We start from the raw sequence: 16,214 nt of genomic DNA, 5'->3' as shown, positions 1-16,214 counted from the left end.
CACGTATTCCAAAGCTTAGTTTTAAAAACACAAAAACAAACTATCGAAGTTCTCAGGCATAACACGAGGGGACAGAGCTCCTGAGACCAACTGTTTTTTATAATTTTGTTGACAGCCACCTACCATGGCAAAGGGTGCATTATAAATACCAGATTTATAGCTAGATAGAATATTAACCTAAGGGAAATAAAGCAAAATACTGCAAAATAAAATTATGCTTCAGACTTGTCCCCCTGTATCTTAATATGTTTGCACCTGTTTTACAGTTAAAGTGACAGAAAAACAGCATCTGTTACATAAACAAAAGCCTTTCAAGCAAAAAGGCTTTCCTATATTCAGGAATCCCAAACCCACAGTGTAAAGATTTATTAATTCCATCTACTGTATGTCACAGGTGGGGCTGCTCTGCATCATGGTATGGAAGGCACTCCTTGCCTTCATCCACAAGTTTTGGCTGCCTGCTTGGAGCAGGGTGGCCAGTACCAGTCATTAAACTGTTAAATAGACATTAACTCAGAATTTGGCTGCCTGAATCTGTAAATAAACAAACAAAACCTCAAGGGAAGGTGCTTAGTTGCAGCCCTTAAAGGCAAGGCCCTGACATTCTGGACTAGCCCTGAGCAGCTCCTTCTCTGACCCAATCTCACACAGCCCTGCCCCCAAGAAATAGCAGGCAAGCCTTATTAACTAGCCTGCAGGATCCCGATTGATCAGTGTCTCCTCCTGGCCCTTCTAGGCCTCTGGAGGACTAAGCCCTGGTCTACACTAGGACTTTAGGTCGAATTTAGCAGCATTAAATCGATGTAAACCTGCACCCATCCACACGATGAAGCCCTTTATTTCGACTTAAAGGGCTCTTAAAATCGATTTCCTTACTCCACCCCTGACAAGCGGATTAGCGCTTAAATCGGCCTTGCCGGGTCGAATTTGGGGTACTGTGGACACAATTCGACGGTATTGGCCTCCGGGAGCTATCCCAGAGTGCTCCATTTTGACCGCTCTGGACAGCACTCTCAACTCAGATGCACTGGCCAGGTAGACAGGAAAAGAACCGCGAACTTTTGAATCTCATTTCCTGTTTGGCCAGCGTGGCAAGCTGCAGGTGACCATGCAGAGCTCATCAGCAGAGGTGACCATGATGGAGTCTCAGAATCGCAAAAGAGCTCCAGCATGGACCGAACGGGAGGTACGGGATCTGATCGCTGTATGGGGAGAGGAATCCGTGCTATCAGAACTCCGTTCCAGTTTTCGAAATGCCAAAACCTTTGTCAAGATCTCCCAGGGCATGAAGGACAGAGGCCATAACAGGGACCCGAAGCAGTGCCGCGTGAAACTGAAGGAGCTGAGGCAAGCCTACCAGAAAACCAGAGAGGCGAACGGCCGCTCCGGGTCAGAGCCCCAAACATGCCGCTTCTATGATGAGCTGCATGCCATTTTAGGGGGTTCAGCTACCACTACCCCAGCCGTGTTGTTTGACTCCTTCAATGGAGATGGAGGCAATACGGAAGCAGGTTTTGGGGACGAAGAAGATGATGATGAGGAGGAGGTTGTAGATAGCTCACAGCAAGCAAGCGGAGAAACCGGTTTTCCCGACAGCCAGGAACTGTTTCTCACCCTGGACCTGGAGCCAGTACCCCCTGAACCCACCCAAGGCTGCCTCCTGGACCCAGCAGGCGGAGAAGGGACCTCCGGTGAGTGTACCTTTTAAAATACTATACATGGTTTAAAAGCAAGCATGTGAAAGGATTACTTTGCCCTGGCATTCGCGGCTCTCCTGGATATACTCCCAAAGCCTTTGCAAAAGGTTTCTGGGGAGGGCAGACTTATTGCGTCCTTCATGGTAGGACACTTTACCACTCCAGGCCAGTAACACGTACTCGGGAATCATTGTACAACAAAGCATTGCAGTGTATGTTTGCTGGCGTTCAAGCAACATCCGTTCGTGTGTTATCCTCAGGAGAGTGAGATATAATCCATGGTCACCTGGTTGAAATAGGGTGCTTTTCTTCAGGGGACACTCAGAGGAGCCCATTCCTGCTGGGCTGTTTGCCTGCGGCTGAACAGAAATGTTCCCCGCTGTTAGCCACAGGGAGGGGGGAGGGTTGAGGGGGTAGCCGCGCGGTGGGGGGAGGCAAAATGCGACCTTGTAACGACAGCACATGTGCTATGTATGTAATGTTAACAGCAAGGTTTACCCTGAAAGAGTGTAGCCAGTGTTTTATAAAATGTGTCTTTTTAAATACCGCTGTCCCTTTTCTTTTCTCCACCAGCTGCATGTGTTTCAATGATCACAGGATCTTCTCCTTCCCAGAGGCTAGTGAAGATTAGAAAGAAAAAAAAACGCACTCGAGATGAAATGTTCTCCGAGCTCATGCTGTCCTCCCACACTGACAGAGCACAGACGAATGCGTGGAGGCAAATAATGTCAGACTGCAGGAAAGCACAAAATGACCAGGAGGAGAGGTGGCGGGCTGAAGAGAGTAAGTGGCGGGCTGAAGAGAGGGCTGAAGCTCGAATGTGGCGACAGCGTGATGAGAGGAGGCAGGATTCAATGCTGAGGCTGCTGGAGGACCAAACCAGTATGCTCCAGTGTATGGTTGAGCTGCAGCAAAGGCAGCTGGAGCACAGACTGCCACTACAGCCCCTGTGTAACCAACCGCCCTCCTCCCCAAGTTCCATAGCCTCCACACCCAGAAGCCCAAGAACGCGGTGGGGTGGCCACCGGCCAACCAGCCACTCCACCACAGAGGATTGCCCCCAAAAAAGAAGGCTGTCATTCAATAAATTTTAAAGTTGTAAACTTTTAAAGTGCTGTGTGGCATTTTCCTTCCCTCCTCCACCACCCCTCCTGGGCTACCTTGGTAGTCATCCCCCTATTTGTGTGATGAATGAATAAAGAATGCATGAATGTGAAGCAACAATGACTTTATTGCCTCTGCAAGAGGTGATCAAAGGGAGGAGGGGAAGGTGGTTAGCTTTCAAGGAAGTAGAGTGAACCAAGGGGCGGGGGGTTTCATCAAGGAGAAACAAACAGAACTTTCACACCGTAGCCTGGCCAGTCATGAAACTGGTTTTCAAAGCCTCTCTGATGCGTACCGCACCCTCCTGTGCTCTTCTAACCGCCCTGGTGTCTGGCTGCGCGTAACCAGCAGCCAGGCGATTTGCCTCAACCTCCCACCCCGGCATAAACGTCTCCCCCTTACTCTCACAGATATTGTGGAGCACACAGCAAACAGTAATAACAGTGGGAATATTGGTTTCGCTGAGGTCTAACCGAGTCAGTAAACTGCGCCAGCGCGCCTTTAAACGTCCAAATGCACATTCTACCACCATTCTGCACTTGCTCAGCCTGTAGTTGAACAGCTCCTGACTGCTGTCCAGGCTGCCTGTGTACGGCTTCATGAGCCATGGCATTAAGGGGTAGGCTGGGTCCCCAAGGATACATATAGGCATTTCAACATCACCAACAGTTATTTTCTGGTCTGGGAATAAAGTCCCTTCTTGAAGCTTTTGAAACAGACCAGAGTTCCTGAAGATGCGAGCGTCATGTACCTTTCCCGGCCATCCCACGTTGATGTTGGTGAAACGTCCCTTGTGATCCACCAGAGCTTGCAGCACTATTGAAAAGTACCCCTTGCGGTTTATGTACTCGCCGGCTTGGTGCTCTGGTGCCAAGATAGGGATATGGGTTCCGTCTATGGCCCCACCACAGTTAGGGAATCCCATTGCAGCAAAGCCATCCACTATGACCTGCACATTTCCCAAGGTCACTACCCTTGATATCAGCAGATCTTTGATTGTGTGGGCTACTTGCATCACAGCAGCCCCCACAGTAGATTTGCCCACTCCAAATTGATTCCCAACTGACCGGTAGCTGTCTGGCGTTGCAAGCTTCCACAGGGCTATCGCCACTCGTTTCTCAACTGTGAGGGCTGCTCTCATCTTGGTATTCATGCGCTTCAGGGCAGGGGAAAGCAAGTCACAAAGTTCCATGAAAGTGCCCTTACGCATGCGAAAGTTTCGCAGCCACTGGGAATCGTCCCAGACCTGCAACACTATGCGGTCCCACCAGTCTGTGCTTGTTTCCCGAGCCCAGAATCGGCGTTCCACAGCATGAACCTGCCCCATTAGCACCATTATGCATGCATTGGCAGGGCCCATGCTTTCAGAGAAATCTGTGTCCATGTCCTGATCACTCACGTGACCGCGCTGACGTCGCCTCCTCGCCCGGTAGCGCTTTGCCAGGTTCTGGTGCTGCATATACTGCTGGATAATGCGTGTGGTGTTTAATGTGCTCCTAATTGCCAAAGTGAGCTGAGCGGACTCCATGCTTGCCTTGGTATGGCGTCCGCACAGAAAAAAGGCGCGGAATGATTGTCTGCCGTTGCTCTGACGGAGGGAGGGGCGACTGACGACACGGCTTACAGGGTTGGCTTCAGGAGGCTAAAATCCACAAAGGGGGTGGCTTTACATCAAGGAGTAGTTCAGGCAGGACTTCACGGAGGGTTCCAATAAGAAATGGTGCACCTAAGTTATTGTTCTTATTGGAACAAGGAGGTTAGCCTGGCCTCTGATTGATACATGGCTAGATCTACCTCGCAGCACCTTCTCTGTGAGTGACTGCAGTGTGACCTAGAGGAATGAGTCCCCTAGACAGGGCAGGAGGCAAATGAGTACAAAACAAATCTGGTCTATTTCTTGTTTTGATCCACTCCATCTATCTTTTACATCTTTGGCTGGCAGCAGACGGTGCAGGAGGACTGCAAGCCATCCACATCTCATGGCTGCTCGGCAGAAGATGGCACAGTACGACTGCTAGCCATCCTCATCTCTTGCCTGCCTGGCAGAAGATGGCACAGTACGATTGCTAGCCATCGTCATCTCTTGCCTGCCCGGCAGAAGATGGTACAATACGATTGCTAGCCATTGTCATCTCTTGCCTGCCCGGCAGAAGATGGTACAATACGACTGCTAGCAATCCGTATTGCCTGCCTGCTCACCATTAGACGGTTCAATACGACTGACTGCAGGACTAAAGAGAATGACCTGGTCAAGTCACCAAAAATTTAGTCCCTGCGCCCATGTCTGCCCAGGCGCTCCCAGCCGACGTGGCCAGGAGCACCTCGGACATGACGAGGACGGCTACCAGTCATACTGCACCGTCTGCTGCCAGAAGGCAATGGGTTGCTGCTACTGTGTAGCAATGCCATACCGCGTCTGCCAGCACCCAGGAGACATACGGTGACGGTTACCTGAGCGGGCTCCATGCTTGCGGTGGTATGGCGTCCGCACAGGTAACTCAGGAAAAAAGGCGCAAAACAAGTCTGCCCTTGCCTTCACGGAGGGAGGGAGGGAGGGAACGGGGGCCGGACAATATGTACCCAGAACCACCCGCGACAATGTTTTAGCCCAATCAGAGTGCTCCATTGGGCTGCTCTGGACAGCACTCTCAACTCAGATGCACGATTGTTTGCCGTTGCTCTGACGCAGGGAGGGGCGACTGAGGACACGGCTTACAGGGTTGACTTCACGGAGGGTTCCAATAAGAAATGGTGCACCTAAGTTATTGTTCTTATTGGAACAAGGAGGTTAGCCTGGCCTCTGATTGATACATGGCTAGATCTACCTCGCTGCACCTTCTCTGTGCGTGACTGCAGTGAGACCTAGAGGAATGAGTCCCCTAGACAGGGGAGAAGGCAAATGAGTACAAAACAAATCTGGTCTATTTCTTGTTTTGATCCACTCCATCTATCTTTTACATCTTTGGCTAGCAGCAGACGGTGCAGAAGGACTGCATGCCATCCACATCTCATGGCTGCTCGGCAGAAGACGGTGCAATAGGACTGCTAGCAATCCATATTGCCTGCCTGCTCACCATAAGACGGTTCAATAGGACTGACTGCCGGACTAAAAAAAATGACCTGGTCAAGTCACTAAAAATTTAGTCCCTGCGCCCATGTCTGCCCAGGCGCTCCTGATCGACCTCACACAGGCGACCAGGAACACCTCGGACATGACGAGGACGGCTACCAGTCGTACTGTACCATCTGCTGCCAGAAGGCAATGGGTTGCTGCTACTGTGTAGCAATGCCGTACCGCGTCTGCCAGCACCCAGGAGACATACGGTGACGGTTACCTGAGCGGGCTCCATGCTTGCGGTGGTATGGCGTCCGCACAGGTAACTCAGGAAAAAAGGCGCGAAACAATTGTCTGCCCTTGCCTTCACGGAGGGAGGGAGGGAACGGGGGCCGGACAATATGTACCCAGAACCACCCGCGACAATGTTTTAGCCCAATCAGAGTGCTCCATTGTGACTGCTCTGGACAGCACTCTCAACTCAGATGCACGATTGTTTGCCGTTGCTCTGACGCAGTGAGGGGCGACTGAGGACACGGCTTACAGGGTTGACTTCACGGAGGGTTCCAATAAGAAATGGTGCACCTAAGTTATTGTTCTTATTGGAACAAGGAGGTTAGCCTGGCCTCTGATTGATACATGGCTAGATCTACCTCGCTGCACCTTCTCTGTGAGTGACTGCAGTGTGACCTAGAGGAATGATTCCCCTAGACAGGGGAGGAGGCAAATGAGTACAAACAAATCTGGTCTATTTCTTGTTTTGATCCACTCCATCTATCTTTTACATCTTTGGCTGGCAGCAGACGGTGCAGAAGGACATATTGCCTGCCTGCTCACCATAAGACGGTTCAATAGGACTGACTGCCGGACTAAAAAAAATGACCTGGTCAAGTCACTAAAAATTTAGTCCCTGCGCCCATGTCTGCCCAGGCGCTCCTGATCGACCTCACACAAGCGACCAGGAGTACCTCGGACATGACGAGGACGGCTACCAGTCGTATTGTACCGTCTGCTGCCACAAGGCAATGGGTTGCTGCTACTGTGTAGCAATGCCGTGCCGCGTCTGCCAGCACCCAGGAGACATACGGTGACGGTTACCTGAGCGGGCTCCATGCTTGCGGTGGTATGGCGTCCGCACAGGTAACTCAGGAAAAAAGGCGCGAAACAATTGTCTGCCCTTGCTTTCACGGAGGGAGGGAGGGAAGGGGGGGACTGACGATATGTACCCAGAACCACCCGCGACAATGTTTCAGCCCCATCAGGCATTGGGATCTCAACCCAGAATTCCAATGGGCAGCGGAGACTGCGGGAACTGTGGGATAGCTACCCACAGTGCAACGCTCCAGAAGTCGACTCTAGCCTCGGTACTGTGGAAGCACTCCGCCGAGTTAATGCACTTAATGCACTTCTGTGGGGACACACACACTCGAATATATAAAACCGATTTCTAAAAAACCGACTTCTATAAATTCGACCTTATTCCGTAGTGTAGACATACCCTAAGTCTGGTTGGTAGCTGGCTTGAACAGGTGGGTGTAAGGGCGCTGATGGCCCAAGCAGCAAGCAAGAAGGCCTGATAGACCCTGTCACACCATATAATTTCCAGGGAGGCACAGATGAAAATTAAGGCAGTTAGCTCAGCCTTAAAGGATTTGTTTAGTTTTACAGAATTGAAATTTACTCACAAGCAAAAATAAAAATAAAAAAATTAAAAATAATGCCAGAGCACTATAAACTCCTTCTGAGCCAGGAAGAATCACGGCCTGTGTCAGTTTAATTCCACATGCTTTAACTTGTCTCTTTGGTATACTAACTCTATTCTCAAGTGAAATCAAATAAACATTTTATAGATGTTACAAAGTAACTACATGTTTAACATTATCAAATTGCCACAGTCCATTCTCCAATAATATGCTCAAGTGGATAGACAAATTATATTCCCATTTACTGGCTAATTAGTTGTCTGTGGCTTGGCTTGACGGCATGAACGTTGGGTTCCTCTTCACCCACTGACAAACAAGACAGCCAAAAACCAACCAGGCATTTCCCATTTTCTAGGTCTCCCTCTTTTGCTTCTTCAGTTTGATTCCTGCTGCTTGCAAAGATCTCTGCTAGCCTACTCTGCTTCCCTATCTTGTGGAAAGCCCGGTCGGCTGGGAGTCTGCACTATCTTCTCTGAGGTAGTAAGAGGGGATGCAATATCAGATTTCAGTGACCCCAGACACTGAGGTCTATATAGCTGTATCCTAGGAGAAAAAAACTTGAGGAGGGAGAAGAAGAAAACTGAGGGTGTCTAGACAAGGAAGCCTAAGTTTGACAGATGGTGAAGAAAAGGAATGGGGTTCTCGGACTCTTTGTCCACTCTCCCAAAGGGAGAGCCTCTCACTGAAGTTCTGTGGTAAGCTCTCTGTAGTCAAGGACTGTGTCTGCAGACATCTGTGCAATAAGCTGATAGTGCAAGGGATGCTAGGTAGTAGCTTTGCAAAGCTTGACCAGAGATCGCCTTCTCTCCAGCCTAGGAGCTGTCTATGGATCTAGTGGAATGGGCAATGTCTCACTAGACAAGGAACTTTTATGGCCTTGTACATCTCATGGATACTGCACTTGACCCATTTGATCATGAGGCTTTTCCTGAAGTCTTGGAAGAGAATGAAAAAGGGGATCCATTCTCCTGAAGGTTTCTGATCTAAGTACATCTTGAGGGCCTTGTGAACTTCAATAGGTACCAAGCTTTTCCCTTTCTGGCTGAAGATTTGGATAGAAACTGAGAAGGGAGGTATATTGGTTAGATGAAAGCAGGAAAAAGTCTTTTGGCAAAAATTAGGACAGGTGCGAACAACCTCCTTGTTGCTCTGAGAAGCCAAATATGGACAACTACTGGAAAGCATGAAGCACTCCTCACTTTTCCTGGCCAAAGTGATCACAATCCAGAAACTACCTTCAGAATGAGGAACTGCAAATCTACCAAGCAGAAAGGCCTGAAGGGAGGTTCATAACATAGAGGAAGACCAAGTTCAGATGTCCTGGATCAGGGAACAAATTTGAGGGCACAGAAGGTCACAGTTTTCAGGAAACATAACACCAGCCTGGAGGATCCCCCTGAGGCCTGCCACTACTGGATGCCTTAAGGCGCTTAGGGCAAAGGTCTGAAGTACCGGAGCAAGGGGTTAGTTCCTGTACCGTTCCTGGAGGATATCTAAAATAGCTGGGATTTTGGCTTGGCTAGCTGGAAAAACAACCCAACAAAAACAAAACAAACCCTTAAAACCAAATTAAAACAAAAATAAAAAGCCCTGGGCATGCAACAGGTGGAAAAAAACACCAACATCCATAACTGATCAAGAATAGAAAAAGTACTGTTTTTGTAGGTGCAATGTGGTCTGGGCAGCCCTATAGATGATGCTCGCCTCCTTCTGGAGCTCCTGTAGCAACTTTGGGCACCTGGACATTTCTGCACCATGCTAAAGAACATCTTGGTATACAGGTAGAGGGATTTTTACTCTTTGGGAGAACATCAGCAGGTCTGCAGATCAAGCCTGTCTCAGCCAGTCTAGGGCAATTATTATTATTAGAGGACGCTAGTGGGAAGCAGCTGTAACATGAAGGAAGGAAAGGTATAACCTAAGGGAAAGTTCCATGGAATAGCAAACATGTCCCAGCCCAACATTGCTGGGTTCAGGTACCTGCTCCCAAAAGGGAGCAGTAAGTTCTGTTGGAAGACCTCAGTCTTTAGGGACCTAATTTTGGAACAATTTTGGAGCCGCTTAATTGTGCTGTTAAGATGGCAGAGTAGGCCTTTACCAAGAGGGGGATCATCTCATTCTAAGCAAACAAGAGGCAAATTCCTTAGCAGGCTTGGAAATGTTATGCTACTCTGATGGTTCAATTACTGCAGTGTCATCAGACTTTAAGACGTCATGCTTTAACCAGATTAGCCTTCAGAATACTATGAAGGACAATCCAACTGCTTGCAGTTTGGGCATTTTTGTGGATTTTTCTTTCCCTGAAGAGACCATTCTCTCTGTGCTGCATGGGCTTTGGGGTGAGTTCCTTACAGACTGGCATCTGAGGTAATCTGTACTCTATTGGTGTGTTTCTTTTAATTATATTTATTTTTGTTCAACATGAAAACAAGTAAATTGAATAAAGCTGGTGCTCTCCAGTACTACTGCTGGTCCCAAGAGTTTCCTGCCCAAAAAACAGTCATCCAAATAAGGAATTACACCAAATGCTCAAATAAATTGGTTAGTCTCTAAGGTGCCACAAGTACTCCTTTTCTTTTTGCGAATACAGACTAACACGGCTGTTACTCTGAAACCTGTCATTATGCAAGGCACTACATTTAGCCGTATGGAGTGGAAATCTATCAACTGCATGAAAAAACTTGTACAGATACAGACAGACATCTTCCTTTCCAAATGCAAACAGATGGACATCATACCAAAAGGACTGAAGGTAAAAAATCCATTACAATCTACATACCACACAGACTATGCTGACAGCTTGTGCCACACGCTCTCAAAAACTGCAGAACCACCTGATCAACATCCTCTACAGCAAACAGGGAAAGATAAAGAATGAGCTCTCAAAAATGGATACTCTCATAAAAAACCAACCTTCCACACAAACTTCCTCATGGCTGGACTTTACTAAAACTAGACAAGCCATTTACAACACACACTTTGCTTCTCTACAAAAGAAAAAGGACACTAAACTTTCTAAACTACTACATGCCACAAGGGGCCACAGCAATGGTTCCCTCAACCCACCCAGCAATATTGTTAACCTATCCAACTATACTCTTAGCCCAGCAGAAGCAGCTGTCCTATCTCAGGGCCTCTCCTTCTGGCCCTCCACCCCCACGAACATGATACAGTTCTGTGGTGACCTAGAATCCTATTTTCGACGTCTCCGACTCAAGGAATATTTCCAACACACCTCTGAACAACATACTAATCCACAGAGACCTCCCTACCAACACTACAAAAAGAAGGATTCTAGGTGGATTCCTCCTGAAGGTCGAGACAGCAGACTGAACTTCTACATAGAGTGCTTCCGCCGATGTGCACGGGCTGAAATTGTGGAAAAGCAGCATCACTTGCCCCATAACCTCAGCTGTGCGGAACACAATGCCGTCCACAGCCTCAGAAACAACTCTGACATCATAATCAAAAAGGCTGACAAAGGAGGTGCTGTTGTCATCATGAATAGGTCGGAATATGAACAAGAGGCTGCTCGGCAGCTCTCCAACACCACTTTCTATAAGCCATTACCCTCTGATCCCACTGAGAGTTACCAAAAGAAACTATAGCATTTGCTCAAGAAACTCCCTGAAAAAACACAAGATCAAATCCGCACAGACACACCCCTGGAACCGCGACCTGGGATATTCTATCTGCTACCCTGGAAATCCTGGGCGCCTCATCATCTCAGGCATTGGCACCCTGACAGCAGGATTGTCTGGCTATGTAGACTCCCTCCTCAGGCCCTACGCTGCCAGCACTCCCAGCTATCTTCGAGACACCACTGACTTCCTGAGGAAACTACAGTCCATCAGTGATCTTTCTGATAACACCATCCTGGCCACTATGGATGTAGAAGCCCTCTACACTAACATTTCACACAAAGATGGACTACAAGCCGTCAAGAACACTATCTCCGATAATGTCACGGCTAACCTGGTGGCTGAACTTTGTGACTTTGTCCTTACCCATAACTATTTTACATTTGGGGACAATGTATACCTTCAAATCAGCGGCACTGCTATGGGTACCTGCATGGCTCCACAGTATGCCAACATTTTTATGGCTGACTTAGAACAACGCTTCCTCAGCTCTCGTCCCCTAACACCCCTATTCTACTTGCGCTATATTGATGACATCTTCATCATCTGGACCCATGGAAAAGAAGCACTTGAGGAATTCCACCATGATTTCAACAATTTCCATCCCACCATCAACCTCAGCCTGGTCCAGTCCACACAAGAGATCCACTTCCTGGACACTACAGTGCTAATAAACGATGGTCACATAAACACCACCCTATACCAGAAACCTACTGACCGCTATTCCTACCTACATGCCTCCAGCTTTCACCCTGACCACACCACACGATCCATTGTCTACAGTCAAGCTCTGTGATACAACCGCATTTGCTCCAACCCCTCAGACAGAGACAAACACCTACAAGATCTCTATCAAGCATTCTTACAACTACAATACCCACCTGCGGAAGTGAAGAAACAGATTGATAGAGCCAGAAGAGTTCCCAGAAGTCACCTACTACAGGACAGGCCTAACAAAGAAAATAACAGAACGCCACTAGCCGTCACCTTCAGCCCCCAACTAAAACCTCTCCAACGCATTATTAAGGATCTACAACCTATCCTGAAGGATGACCCAACAGTCTTACAAATTTTGGGAGACAGGCCAGTCCTTCCCTACAGACAGCCCCCCAACCTGAAGCAAATACTCACCAACAACCACATACCACACAACAGAACCACTAATCCAGGAACCTATCCTTGCAACAAAGCCCGTTGCCAACTGTGCCCGCATATCTATTCAGGGGATACCATCACAGGGCCTAATAACATCAGCCACACTATCAGAGGCTCGTTCACCTGCACATCCACCAATGTGATATATGCCATCATGTGCCAGCAATGCCCCTCTGCCATGTACATTGGTCAAACTGGATAGTCTCTACGTAAAAGAATAAATGGACACAAATCAGATGTCAAGAATTATAACATTCATAAACCAGTCGGAGAACACTTCAATCTCTCTGGTCACGCGATTACAGACATGAAAGTTGCGATATTAGAACAGAAAAACTTCAAATTCAGACTCCAGCGAATTGGAATTCATTTGCAAATTGGATACAATTAACTTAGGCTTGAATAGAGACTGGGAGTGGCTAAGTCATTATGCAAGGTAACCTATTTCCCCTTGTTTTTTCCTACCCCCTTCCCCCTCCCCCCCCCCCCCGAGACGTTCTTGTTAAACCTTGGATTTGTGCTGGAAATGGACCACCTTGATTATCATACACATTGTAAGGAGAGTGATCACTTTTGATAAGCTATTACCAGCAGGAGAGTGGGGTGGGGGGAGAGAAAACCTTTTGTAGTGGTAAACACTCATTTTTTCATGGTTTGTGTGTATAAAAAGATCTTCTGTACTTTCCACAGTATGCATCCGATGAAGTGAGCTGTAGCTCACGAAAGCTTATGCTCAAATAAATTGGTTAGTCTCTAAGGTGTCACAAGTACTCCTTTTCTTCTTGTGGAAAGGTTGCTGATATGAGTAACATTACTTCTATGAACACACGTGGGGAAAATGTTAAGCCAAATGGATAAGAGCTGCATTGAAAATGGATTGTGTAGACTGGCATTCACAAGTCCACTTGATGCCAGTAAAACTCCCTGTCCCTCTGCAAGTAGAATGGATCTAAAGGATTCCATTTTCATTTTCTGAGGTTTTATAAACTGGTCCAGCTATTTCAAGTTTAAAAAAACACTTTTGATCTGAGACAATGGGAAGGCTGACCACTATCGTGGGAAGAGGTGGATGCTGGAGGAAATTGAGAAGATAACGATGAGAGAAAATGGAAAAGAACCCAGGAGTCCAAAGAAAACTAGAACAAGTTTTAACATGGGAGGGAACTTCCTGACCACCATGGAGTAACTTTCCTCAAAGAAGAAAGCTTAGGCCTCTTTTTCTGAGAAACTGAAATAGGAAGACAAAATTTGTCTGGCAATCTAGGGTTTTCTCCTGGAGAGGGAAATATCTTCCCATATGACCAAATCCATAATGCCTAACAATTCACTAGGGAGGAAGTGAGTGTGTTGGCAGAAAAGCCTTGGGGAATCCCGTGCAATACAGTTCTGTCAATGGGACTAGGATAGCTGAGGGTGAAGGGGCAGTTCAGTTCCCTATATACCTTAGAGAAGCCTCAGGGCTGCAGTCTTTGGCAATACATAAGGCTACTTAACGGAAAAATATGCGAAAAGTTTGTTAGCCTAGCTGGAGAGAAACCAAGGGAAGAGTCCCTTTAGAAAGAAATAACTGAAACTAGGTACAATGGAAAATAAATTATTACAGAAGATGTAATAAGTAGAACTGTGTGAATAACTGATTTTTTGTTTTGCTGACCATTCTGAAAAAAATAAAGAAAATTCATTTTACGTTGAACAAAACATTTTGTTTCAATTGAGCTTTAAATTTTTTTGAAAATTTTCAATAAAACTGAAATAAATTTTGGAGCAAAAAGTTGTTTCAAATAAAAAAACCGAAACATTTCATTTTGAAAATATTGCAACAAAACGTTTTGATTTTTTCAAAATTGTTTTTTCCCTTAATGAAACAATTTCACAAAATCGACACAAATTCACAAAATGTTTTGGTTGATCTGAATCTGCATTTTTTGGGTGAAAAAAGTTTTGGCCAAAAAACTTTGCCCAGTTCTAATAATAGGCATATTATATGTATAATAGGAAAGGAGGAAATTATACGGTTATATATTAAAATAAATTAAAAGGAGAGGAATTAAAACACTAGTTTATATCAAAGAGTACATGAACTATAACTAGGCTGGGGATTTATGCCAATGATTCTGTCTTTATAGGGATATGTCAGACTTGGAGCTCTGATACAGAGAAACAAAATGGACTTCTGCAAAACTAAGACTTGATCGGACCAAGTAAAATTTATAATTATTATGTAACTTAACTAATCACTAGTACCTTCATGCGATGCTCCATTCAAGTTCCTTTCAGGAGTTTAATAGATACAGTCTTTTTATTTTCTGTTTTCTCTCTATTCCATAAGCTACAATATTTACTACAGGGCCTGATTCTCATTTACCCCTGGGCTCTTTACCACTGTGGTAGTGTAAAAGGGCTTTATGGCAACTGTGACTCAAGTCTGTAGTACTTATTTTGTTTAATCTAAAATCAATTGAGTTTTGGCTGTTTTATCTGGGGAACTTATTAATTGGTTCTCTTGAAGGAAATAGATCTATGGAAAACGTACAACAGGCAGCATATTGGAGTGGAAAAGCTGGGGTCTTTTCTCCAGGACAGTGCTACAGAAGGACTGCACTGTAAGCACCAGAAGATCAAATGACCAATGGGAACAGGAGGCCATTTAGTTAATATTTAGTTAACATCTACAAATAAATATTTTATTGATAATAGTTTATATTTTATAATATTTTAAACATATCTTTATCAAAATCATTTCACTCATTATTCCTCAGGCTTTTAAAAGAAGTGGGGAAACACATGCACCTTGCCACACTTTTTCTTTTAGTCTTACAGTTTGCTATACAATTGCCAAATTGGCTATTATTTCTCCCACCACAGCACTGGTTCTGGTTCTTTGGTTGCTACATCAGGAGCTTTGCTGTTGCCTGTGGGCCAGTCTCAGCTGCCTTGTCCTTTGGCTGATATTTTTATTTGACTTACCTCACTCCTCAGCAATCTTCATACTTTAGTTCATTTGTGAACATTATTTCTGCACTAATCTCCAAGTGATGAGTAGGAAGTTTATAAAGGCTGCATTTGTAAGCAAAGAGCTTAGAAAATCTATAGCAGTATATACTTATTTTACAAAATCTAAAAATATTGTATAGAAATTACAATATTTATTGAGAAATAACTGAAAACATAGGGATTCCAAAAAAGTTAAAACTATAGCTATTCACTAATTTTCACTCTGAGATCAAAAGACAAGTGAGTTATTTCTGAAAAATTTAAAAAACAAATTTTTTTCCCCCAAGTCTTGTAATTCCAAATAGCTTTGTTCAACTCCCTCAAACTTAAAAAAAAAAACTTCTCCTCTAGCCTCAGACTATGCATGTGAAAAACCAGGCCAGAAATTTTGCTAAATTAGTGGGGAGACTCTCAAAATCAGCTAGGAAACTGCCTAACAGTTAATTCTGTGGCTCCAAAATAAAGAACTGTTGAATGGGAACAGGCCAGCTTAGTCACAAGCCCATTAGCTTTAGGATTTCTCTCAAACACACTACAGCAAAAGGGAAGTCCGGCTATGAGTAGATACAGAGGAGCCTAACCTTTTGAAATGATAGATTTGCTGACAAGTACTATAAACAATGTGTTATATTTTACTTACATTCCAAAGTGATTGCATTCAATGCCAAAATAATAAATTAATGTTTATAATTCCCTAACAGAACTTTATATTTCAGAAGAGAAATAAAGAAGATGGAAAGTTGGAGACTTAGAGAAAAAGATATGGACAAGAAATTCTGAAGCACTGAAATCCATTCTCTGTAGAAGTCCCTGAGAAACAGTGACCCACTGGCAGTTATTCAACTGAGCAATGAATATTTAAAAA

General features: G+C 45.5%; 1 protein-coding gene across 1 annotated transcript; it reads left to right on the top strand.

The window, feature by feature from the left end:
- The first annotated feature begins 961 nt into the window (after positions 1-961).
- On the top strand, positions 962-16,129 carry LOC141989753 (uncharacterized). Its single transcript, XM_074956676.1, has 3 exons — positions 962-1,691; positions 2,271-2,709; positions 16,051-16,129. The coding sequence occupies exons 1-3, from the start codon at positions 1,109-1,111 to the stop codon at positions 16,127-16,129; spliced, it is 1,101 nt and encodes a 366-aa protein (XP_074812777.1). The 5' UTR covers positions 962-1,108.
- The last annotated feature ends 85 nt before the right edge of the window (positions 16,130-16,214 follow it).

This window comes from Natator depressus, chromosome 6, assembly GCF_965152275.1.
Source record: "Natator depressus isolate rNatDep1 chromosome 6, rNatDep2.hap1, whole genome shotgun sequence".
In the NCBI taxonomy this organism is placed as follows: Eukaryota; Metazoa; Chordata; order Testudines; family Cheloniidae; genus Natator; species Natator depressus.
The sequence above is the reverse complement of the archived record's forward strand: the minus strand, read 5'-3'. Positions and strand labels throughout refer to the sequence as shown.